Source organism: Cryptomeria japonica, chromosome 9 (genome assembly GCF_030272615.1).
Source record: "Cryptomeria japonica chromosome 9, Sugi_1.0, whole genome shotgun sequence".
Taxonomy (NCBI): Eukaryota; Viridiplantae; Streptophyta; class Pinopsida; order Cupressales; family Cupressaceae; genus Cryptomeria; species Cryptomeria japonica.
Window position 1 is genome coordinate 474,400,624 of NC_081413.1, and position 11,044 is coordinate 474,411,667.

The 11,044-nt window shown below is 37.1% G+C and overlaps 1 protein-coding gene across 1 annotated transcript; it reads right to left on the reverse strand.

The window, feature by feature from the left end:
- Nucleotides 1–8,783: 8,783 nt before the first annotated feature.
- Nucleotides 8,784–10,536, reverse strand: LOC131075962 (reticulon-like protein B8). Its single transcript, XM_058012959.2, has 5 exons — nt 10,230–10,536; nt 9,727–9,907; nt 9,450–9,591; nt 9,271–9,340; nt 8,784–9,162 (listed from the first exon to the last, which is right to left on the reverse strand). The coding sequence occupies exons 1-5, from the start codon at nt 10,420–10,422 to the stop codon at nt 9,005–9,007; spliced, it is 744 nt and encodes a 247-aa protein (XP_057868942.2). The 5' UTR covers nt 10,423–10,536; the 3' UTR covers nt 8,784–9,004.
- Between the last annotated feature and the right edge of the window lie 508 nt (nt 10,537–11,044).

The following is an 11,044-nucleotide window of genomic DNA, read 5'->3' on the forward strand; positions in this document are numbered from 1 at the left end:
AGGCAGCATCCAAAGGACTCCCGAGATAACTACTAACAAAGAGTTGGAAGGGTATAAAGTTATATCCCGAGGTAACTTTCGAAGATTAAAATCACTATAGAAAAGTTGCCCCGAGGAGGATTCAAGTTGGCTTTGAAGAGCCCCGGGATAATTTTACAAAGAAATAGAGAGGGATTTCTTTGCCCCAAGTGACTTATCAAGAATAACGTTTGGGTCCCGGGATAAGAATCTAAGGTTGTGGACAAAAAAAATATTATCCCGCAGTGGTTAGCGAAGCATCTCTTGTGGTCCCGAGATAAGGAAGCAAGATGGAACAAAGAAAAAGTTATCTCAGAGGAATAGAGGGCATATACAGAGCAATACTTTGGGTTTCAGTGAGAATATGCACATAGACACCTGGGCTCTCGGATGAAAAAATTAGTAAATGAGAAATGAAATATTTATCCCAAAGAATTGCGAAGGTCAAAGAAAAGAGGCCTGGGATAAGAAGACAAGAAGAAATTCAAAGTAATTCTTATCCCATAGAGATAAGAGAATCAGAGAAATGAGCGTCGAGATAAGAAACAAAGTCAAAGATGGTGAGAAATTTAACCCGGAGCGGTAAGTAAAGTTGCAAGATGACGCCCTAGGAAAGAGAATACAACGAATATGGCATTTATTGCAAATGTGGCCAAAGAGGAAATACAAGGGTGCCAACTCAGCGGTTAGAGGAAGTCAAGGGTTGATCGTGGTCATTCAGTTAATCATCTACGGTGGAAATTCAAATTTTTGAAACCAATGACAACTTTGCTTTGCACGAAGGAATTAATGGCTTCGCAACAAAAGAAGAAACTCTACTACCTTCATCTTCACTAAGCTTTCAGGCAATCGAAGTGTAGTTGCAGAGCGAACACAAATCGAATTCAAGCAATCTTGAGGCTTCCCAACACAAGCAGCAACACAGTAAGTAAAATTCATGCGCCCTCTATGTAAATTTGGTTGAATTTCTTGTGTAAAGTTGTAGGTGTTTCAGAGCCCTAGGTTTTTTATTTCCTGCTTTCTGTAAATTAGCTATGGCCTCCCCCATTGAGAAAACCAAAGCCCTGTTGTAGAGAAAACCCAAGAAACTTGAACTAGCTCAAGTGTCCCTAGTGTTACCCATGTCTTCCCTTTGAGCATGGTAGCCCCATTACAAGAATTACATGAGGTCCCCGTTGTTGAGTCAAACCCTGAATCAACTCCTACACAAACTGAGGAGGCTGAAGCCAATGCTCCCCTCAAGAAAACAAAGAGGAAGAGGAAAGCAAAGAAAGCTACAACTATGGTTTCAGAGGAGAAAACGGAGGAGGAAGCCCTGACCCCAAACGCAAGGAAGCCCACTCTCAAGAAAAGGAAATCAAAGAAGGATGGAGAGGTCGAAGCTTCTGTGGAAGAAATACCTACCCAATAGACCCCTCATGTGATTGAATTGGAAGAAGTTTCAAAGAAGGCAAAGGAGCCACCAAAAAAGAGGGAAGCAAAGAAGAGAACCCCTCCCAAAAGGAAGGTTGAATCTTCCTCCGTTGCAGAGGAATCCCCACAACCTCGAGGGAAACCAATAGCACCAGCTGAGCCTCCCAAGACAACTGCTGAAGTGGAAAGAGAAACAATGATTAAATTGGAAGAATTGGCTAGAAGGCGGACTAGAGCAACCCAGGTCTTGAGCCAGGATTTGCTAGACCTATTCCCTTGCTCAAGCGCATTGGAGTCAACCAGGAAAGTGTGGGGCAACACAAAGGCTAGATGCAGGGATGCCATCGTGGGACATAGGGGGTGGGATGTCTTCCATGCCTTTTATGGAAACAAGCACCAACCCAGCCCTATATCCAACCCCTGGAAATTGAACTTAGGAAGGCTTGTGATCCTAAATGTATTTATTGAACCAATGTTGATTAGGGAATTGGCCAAGAAATTTGACCCCCCAAGCTTTGTTGTTAGAGACCTTCAAGGACATGTTATTTTGGATATCTCTGAGAAGGCTATCAGTCAATGCTTTGGGCTGGATGGGTCAGCCATTAAGGGGATCAACAAGCAGGCCTTGTTGAGGATGTATGAAAAGAACAAGATGAAAATCAGGAGGGACTATTTGCCCATGTTTTTGAGAAATCTCTCCAAGTTTTCCCCAAGTTATATCTAGCCCATCCTACCCTCCGAGACTAAGCCTTTTGCATTAGATAAGTTTGAGACTTATTTTATAAGGACATACCATGCCCTGTGCCAAGTCTTAGGAGAATATTGTGGGCGTATTGTGTTGCCAGTAGATTACATGATGCTGGCAGTATCTATTCAACGCCCTGCCACCAATGAACTTTTTTATTTTGGTACAATTCTCCAAGCCAAGTTATAGGAGAGCCTAATAAAGGCAAAGGATGAAAGAATTCCATTAGATTTCAAGCACTATTCTTTGGTGTGTCATCCCATTTTGTATCAGAACAGGTCAACATGGTCACCAAAGCTAAACATCTGAATGCTAGATCCACAGACAGGGTTACCATGGCCTGTTCAGAGATAGACACAAGTATGGGATAAGGGCTCTCGCTTTGGGGATTATTGTTTATTCTTTGATTATTTTGTCAAAAGGGTTTTGGATATGTTGGGTATAGTGATAACAAGGCTGCCTGCATATATAATTAAGGTATTAAGAATAAAAGCCTGCAAAGCTCTAGATGTACAATATGCAGAGGGAGCTTTTAGCCATAATTTTGGAGACTTCTTCTTTTATGATGACTACACAATCATAAGGTGCTATGGTTTTGAGAAGGCTCCTCATAGCCTACCAATTTTTGTATCTCCTAGGCGTGCATTCTTGGAATTCATGTGGCAAATGATGTGGGTTGATAAGGACCAAATCCCAGAAAGAAAAGGGAAGCACATCCCCAAAGCCACTAGCTTCAAAGAATTCACCATTGGATGTGATAATTTGGAAAAGATCCAGGATATTTTGATCTAAAACTACAGGTTTAAGGTGGCTATAGCCAAAAATTATGATCCTAAGGGGTACATAGGGGACTTAAGGCTAAATAAGCTCAAAGAAAGAAGCTACCACCATCAATTCAATTAGATAGAAGACCTACTAAGAAATGCTCTGCCAGGTGAAGCCATCCAAAGGAAGAAGAAGTGGCATCTGCTGAAAAAGATAGAGCAGCAGAGAATGGAAGAAGACAAAAACTACAAAGGGATTCTCATAGAGTAATTTCAATCCGACTTTGCCAGAATGATCATTCTCCTTCGGCATGTTGATGATATAATCAAGAATGACATTTAGAGGAAGGAAGTCGGGGATAAGGGAGAAAAATTTCAGGAGCATCCTGTTGCTGATATCCCCACATTCTCCAAAAAAGGGGTGATTATCATAGAAGAAGGGCAACCCGAGTCTTCCAAATCAACAGCCAAAGATAAAGGGCCAATGGTGGGAAAAATAAGAAGGGTGGAGAGAGAAAAAACAAAGATTTCAAATTTTGTAGACATCCATGAGACTGACGACCCCAATGTGCCCCCTCCTTCCTCTCCTAGAGATTTGTTCAGTGAGGATGAAGCAGTAGAGTAGCTGGATGACATGGACAGAGCTTTGGTTCCTAGTGTCATCCCTACACATGAGGTGGATGATGAAAGAATGACTGCCTCAAGGAAATTCATGTCTGATGACAATTTTGTGAACTCCCCTTAATTCAAATCTTTTTGGCTCAATGAGAAATTGAGAAATGTGGCTGAGGGGGAAGAAATAAATGTAGACCCTGATAATATTCAATGTGGCCTTGAGGAGGCGAGAGAAATGATTGCCAAAAGAGGCATGCTTCTAGTCCCGGGATGGGACCATAGAAAAATATTTCTGTTAGACCAAGTAATCAGGCAAAATGACCCAAAATATGTTAAAGAATATGAAAACTATGGGTCTAGGATAAATGTAGATACCAAAGCCTTTGCAATTTGGGCTAGAGGATCAAATGTCAACTAACCAATTGTTCCATTTGGATTGGAAGAACAGAGGGGGTGGGGAAAAATTTTGATGACATCCACTGATACCACTGCATGAGAGGTTGTCTCTCTGACTTCCCATGCAGCCCAATTTTCTCAGATAGTGGTACATGATTTAGAAGCAAAGCACATTACTCTCAGGGACAGTTTGGCTCAGCTTAATCATAGTTATCATTTATTATTCATTGAAAATTGTAAATTGATAGAAAAATTGATTAAATTGACAAAAAAAATTGATTAAAGAATTAGAAAAGGACACTAAGGAGGTACAAGAAGCCAAAGAGGAAGCTTCAAAGAATTAATATGAGATCAGAAAGGCTTCAATTTTGAAGGTAGTCGTCAAAGTAATGGAAAAATTAGAGGAGGTCCATGCTAATTTTTCTTCTCTAACCAAAATCGACAGTGATTTGGATTCCATTTTTTCATTCTTTCAACCTATTAGGGCCACTTGGTTTCCAAAGAAGCAACAATTGAAGGAGATTATTTTGGCATCTCAAAATAAAGGGAGTGAGGCAAAAGAAATTGAAATAACATGGAAAAATTATAATCAATTGATTAAGGATCTCTCAAACATTGATAAGGAAAAGAAAACAATGAGTGATAGGTTTGCATTGCTCAAGGGGCTACAACGGTGGGACATCCCATCAATTTTGACACTTATGCAACACATTAAAGACCTGAACTTTTGGTGTGCAGATTTTGAAAAGCTATAGCAGGAGTCCTTAAAGCATTGGAATTTGATCCAGATTAGGAAGCTTTGTATGGTACAATTTTGGATAGGATCATGGATGTAGATGCGTTGCATCATAAATTTGTTGAGGATGCAGTAGGGGTCCCACCTCAAGTGACTAAGACTGCAATGAATAGGTTGCAAGGCCTTAAAAAATTTGATTGGACGAATAGAAAGATGGATGGATGGTACAGTAAGTTTTGTGTTGTCCTCCAACAAGGCGAAGAGGATGAGGAACAGGAAGAGGAAGACTAGTCACTACTTTTACCTTTTTATCCCCCTCCAATTTTGGAATGTGTTGGCATGTTGGAATAACTGATGGAGATGATGGTGTACCAGTAAAGGAATGTTGGTGATGATATATTAAAGGATTGTTGGTGATGATATATTGATGGACTGTTGGTGATGATATAATTATGATATGGTGCTTGATGATCAATTATTTGTGTTGTCATTAATGACAACCATATTTGTCCATGTTTTTTTATGCTTGGTATGTCATCTAAGTCTACTGGTTAAGTCTAACAGGTAATGGATTGAATTGAATTGAGTTGGAAAACAAAACTGCCAAGTGATAGTGCACTGGTAAGCAAGAACAGAGAAGGAAATGGTTGCGGTAGTGATCCGTGTTGAGTCAGGTGTTAAGGTTTGGAATGTGTGATTATGACATCATAACGAGTCTATGACATGAACCTATCATGTTTGGAGAATCGAAAGTCATGTTTGTAATTGACTATTGTATAATCAGTTAGGGTTTGAGAACCGATATCAAGATCCTTTGATCGATGATTTTTTATAGTTTGGCGGCGATTCTTTTCATGTTCATAAATTGATGATGACGTGTCAAAATCCGTGTGAAGAGATTAAGATGTTTTTTTGGCGCATACAAGGATCAAATTTATTGAGAGGCAACGAAGTGCTTAGCAAAACGTGTTAAAGGTTTGACAGCTTATTAGATCAATGTGCGGTGATGAGTTATGATCATTCAACGACTCTAATTGTCTTGTGATTTGTTGTAATGATCTATATGATGATCTGTAATGATTTGTAATGATCTAATATGATCTATGATGTAGATTCATTGTAAATTATGGTTATGTAACCAACCTAATTGTAAAGTCTATTTAGGTCAAGTTTTAGAAGTTTTATTGCGTCACTAATCAGAGAAGTGTGTGTGTGCCGAACCAGATTGAGATGTCTGCATGAGAGAAGTAGATTGGAGCTTACAAGGATCTGTAATAGCAAGTTATGAAGTGTTAAGTCTAGATCATTTATCTGTTGTTTCCTAACAGTTGCAGCAACATTAAAATCCCTAGGAGCATTTGAAGTTTCATCAAACAGTAAAGAATACTCTTAACAGAAATATGGATACTGGGCATGGCAAACTGCATGGCTTTGAGTGATAGAGTCAAGAAGGCAGTCATTGGAAGAGGGAAGAAGAATTGTGTCTCATTTCTGCCAATGAAAGGCACAATAAAGAATACTGGTCATACCTAGGAGCATTTGAAGTTAATCAAACAACAAAGAATACCTGTCATATCAGAATTTCAAAAAGTTGCAGCCAAAACATTTTTGCAGTTAAAAGAGTAACCAAAAGAAGCAGACTTCAAGATTCTCACTCTAAGAAAGGCCAATGTTCAATAGCGCTGCACTGTCTATCTTCTAGAGCCTACAGAAAGTTGAAAAAACCCTGATTTTACTACAGTTGCATACAATATCTGAGCAAACAAGCAAGCATAGAACCCTAATTTTACTAAAGTCAACTGTAAGACTGAAACAGAAAGGAAGCAATCATAAATGCACAAATCTTGCTATACTCAAATAACAAAAATATAGTCATATGGAACCTTTATTTTACTTGAACAAAAACAATACTCAAACAAGTAATGCAGTCATAAACTCTGATATTGTTAGTTGTCACATACAGTTCTCAAACAAGAGAATGTAGTGAAAATTCACAATTGCATTTAGTGGGAGAAAAGACCTGAAATGATTGTAAAGTGAAATATTATATTTTAATTGGCTCAGTTGAAAAAAAGCAAGACAAGCTGGCTGTCACTATCAATACGTATTACAAGCTAAAGTTGTATTCATGATTGAAACAAACAGAAAAATAAGGATATACCCAAATTCTACTAGTAATCAAATATCATATTGAAACCACGAGATTCAAATAAGCACTAAAGCAGGCATTGAGTGCTGATTTCATTGCTTTTCATATAAAGGATATATACAAAACATGCAAGATGACTAATATAAAACCATGAATTTCTATTCGACTACACAAATAGAAGATAATACATCCATTGAATTTACAAACAATTTGTACTTTTTTTGGCAGACGTGTGCATACAACAAATAAGGATTAAAAATATTCAAAAATAAGAATAAATTTACAAAAATGAGAGGCAGAATTATGTAAACATAAATTTTCATAAAACGTTATTTTACTTGTAACACACAATACTCGAACTAAAAGCATGGCAGCCCTAAGTTTGTAAAGATAAATCATAAATGTTGTCTATGCAAGTCCAGAAATTTTTTGCTGACAGACGTGAAAAATCATTATGCACAAGGCAAAGAATTCTAAGCTGCAATTTGCAATGCACAAGATCCTCAATGCATGCTTCAAGATTGATACACTATTACATTTTCAGTGTTTTCAGTAAATGAAAATATATATAAAAAAATATCTAGAACAGAATTGAGGAAACCCTGCATAGGTACTAGAGGAAAAACATCCAGATGACTGTCTCAAAATGGGGATTTACAGAAAACCTAAAGCATATTTGAAACATCATTTTGCATCTGAATGCAACCACAGTTGCCAAAATTTTCACCGTTGGAAAAGAAAAATGGTCCAGGTTGTTGTTATCATCAACACAGTTAGTACAAGGATCATGTTCATTCCCCGTCTCCCTGAACTTTCTCAAGGTAAAATTTGTTTGTTTCTCGACTCAGTGAAAATGCAATGTCTGTTTAGTAAGGAAGTGAATGAATCATATCAAAGGCTGAGATTCTGCATAAATGTTGGCAAAGAGGGATGCGTTTTGAGACTTGAAGTGGAGAATAGTTCATTTTTTGACAGATAAGCAGAAAACTGTCATTTTCTTACATTTGAAGCAGAGAATTTTGAAAAATCCACATCAATCTTCGACATGGCAGTCTGGATTCTTGGGAACCACGAGGGAACCAAAATACAGTTCTTAGATGCGAAATTCAGTGCAGAAGTAACTGAACAAAAGGAAAAATCGTTATTGATCAGTCTGCAATAAATTACAAGGATATCAAATGCTTGTTCACTTTCATCAATGGATCAGGGATCTTGGTCAAACTATTTGGTAGGCAAGCCTCCTTAGAAGGATTCTGGCTACCAGAAAACTGGAAAATTCGAACAAGGATGCTTAAAACAATCCAACTTCTATGTTGCAACTGAGAAAAAACAGATGACAGCAGTTGAATAGATGCAATATCAATTGTATCATCAATAAACATCAAAACGTTTTAGGATTGTAATTTACAGTGATGTTAAATTTTCCCTCCATTTTGTAAAAGTGAACAAAATCTTAATGCCTCATTATTTATAGTAGCAGTTGAATTTAGAATTTCAATTTGCATCTGGACCCCAGATACTCTGTTCAAAAGTCCCTTGCAAAACTATCAGTGCTCATCATGGATTTTGGAGGTAGCATCCATGCTTCTAATGATGAGGATGATGATGATAATGATATGTTAATTTAAATGCACAATGATGTTGTGAAAAAAAAAAATTATCAAAGACTCTAATGATACAGATTCCATGGCACTGTCTCTGCAGAGATGCAAATTTCATCTGTGCCTTTGAACAACTGTATCTCCGTATTAATTTATTTTCCCACTTGCGTTATTTGAAAGCTTCTCAATAGTTATACCACCTAAGTGCAGGGTCTTGGCATCTCAACTTAAGAACTCCCCTAAGAGGAATTGGCCAGTTAAAAAAAGATATATTTACCACAGTCAATAAGTTCACAATTCAGTAGTAGTATTTCATGTTTATAGGTCAGAAAACCAAATTTGCTAATTAAAATAAAAAGAAAGCCTCCTTGTTATGTAAGCCAGTTCCATATGATGTAAAGTTTCTAGAAGAAAGATTAACTAGAGTTTACAAGGTCACTGATTGGCAAGCAATAGCTTATCAGAAATAAAATGTACTGTACTGAAGCTACACACCAATCATGCGACCTTTTAGATCAATAGTGCAAAATATGCAAAGGTCCCCAACAATAAAAACTAGCGCACTCCTCAATGAGATTTGTTTCCCTTTGGTATCCTCGCAAGGACTTGGGAACCAACACGCCCATAATTCCGCTTCGTTTGATCCCAAGCATTAGAAATAAATGAATCTACTTTGTCCTCATGTTTCTCATACAACACGGGCAATATATGTGCAGCGACCAACCCTGGAAGAGGACGTCTTAGTTGCGTCAGTTACCAATCCAAACCAACAAATGAAACAAAATATTCATACTGATGTACAAGGAAACCCAGAAGAAATAACTGTCACTTACCTATGTACACTATTGTTATAAAGTTGCAATAACTGCCAATTATACCAGTAATAAACAAGCTTCCTGCAACCTGCAAAGCTCAACAATTAAATCAAGAATCCACATGACTTAGATTTTAATGGATGCATCATGATATACGACTATAGAGAAAGAACACGAAATTAAGGAGAGAAAAATACCACAAGAAATTTCTTGACGTCTTTCCCTACTGCAACATTTTGTAGAAAGCTTAAGAACATATTCACTTCATTTCTTATATTAACAGCAGCATCAATAAAGATTTGCTCAGGAATGGAAATTCGCGGAACGCTTGGAGCAGACCTGAAAAGAAATAAATACAAAATCTTAAGTTCCTGTTTCAATGCACAAAACCCATTAAAGATAGACTACTACATTGAAAAATAAATCTTAACCTATACTACAATATGAAGTGGTACATAAAAAAATAAGTCTAACCTGTTGAGGAAAAAAGAAGCATTCGACAAGAGAAATAAGATCGTCATACAAAATACCAGGCCGATGCAAATCAGCGTCAGCAAGTGGTATTCCAGCCATTCTAAAAGCAGCCATACTAATGTGGCAACAGCAAGAACGCCCACAGAAATCCGCTTGTTTCTCCACAATAAGACATCGGCAGCTGTATACAAAACCAAACATTAAAAAAAAAATAGCTCGATGAAAACTAAAATTTTATTGTCTGAGACCACAAATGGCCCTGCTCCTATTGCACTTAGCGATTCCTAACAACTGTACGGCAGCCCTTATTTTGCATTATTGTAAAGCAACCATTACTACAAAGCTCTTATCTGATTTTTTTATCTACAGGAAAACAATGAAATCCCAAAATCTAGATTTTGAAAGACTGTTTCTAAACTGCAATACAATACAAATCTCCCCTGTAAATGAACACCATTGCTCAAAATATCAACAAGAGGGCTTCAGAAAAAATTTCTCCTTACATTTGCCTCCACCGAGCAGATGATGGACGGGTTTCTGGCGTCCAAAGAGCCGATTAAATGACTCTGAAACTGATGATTTTTCACTCCTTTCGAAGAATGTCGACGAGCTCTCTTTGGGAATGCTATCCGCAAACGATTCCACGAAATTGTTGACGAGATTTTCAGCTGCTAGCAAACCCGAACGTTCCGACATGGCTGCTGAAAAACAAACTAAGCTTTCAGAAATATCTGTTTCTGCTGTCTGAAAAAATTGGGGATTTTGTGGATAGGATGTTTTTTCGTTTACCGCTATTTAAATTTTAATTATTAAGCCCAATACTTATTTATAGTGGAATATAACGGCGTCGTCCATTTTAAATATGTCAGTGATATTTTTTGAAAGGTCTATTTCATTTATGTACACATTAAATTGATTAAAAAGTAGTAGGTATTGCTATACAGGAAGGGCAGTTATAGACCTGCCATTTTTTCATAATTTTTCCTTTTTGTGGTGGTCTTGTTTTTATCTTAAATAAAATAGGCAGTCATTTATTTTATTTTAAATATATTTATTTATTTAGTATTTGTTCTAAATATTTGACAAGAATCTTAAAATAAAAATTAAATATGACTTACTTGTGCTCCTCTTGAATATTGTCTTTTCTCCCCTCCTTAATTTATACTCTCCCTAATTTATTATCTTCAGTTTTTGGCACTTTTATTTGCTCTTGCTAATAATTTTTCTCAAAGTTACTTAATTATCTTTCTTTTTCTACTTGCTATTTATTTAATTATTCTAGTTTGAAATGTTAGCATTGGAAAAGGTATGACTTTTG

Excerpts from the sequence above, each read along its gene's own strand:
- LOC131075962 (XM_058012959.2), bottom strand. The coding sequence starts at position 10,422 with ATGTCGGAACGTTCGGGTTTGCTAGCAGCTGAAAATCTCGTCAACAAT. Across the intron at positions 9,592-9,726 it reads GCTTCTTTTTTCCTCAACAG|GTCTGCTCCAAGCGTTCCGC; the intron begins GTTAGACTTATT and ends ATTTCTTTTCAG. Across the intron at positions 9,341-9,449 it reads ACGTCAAGAAATTTCTTGTG|GTTGCAGGAAGCTTGTTTAT; the intron begins GTATTTTTCTCT and ends TGAGCTTTGCAG.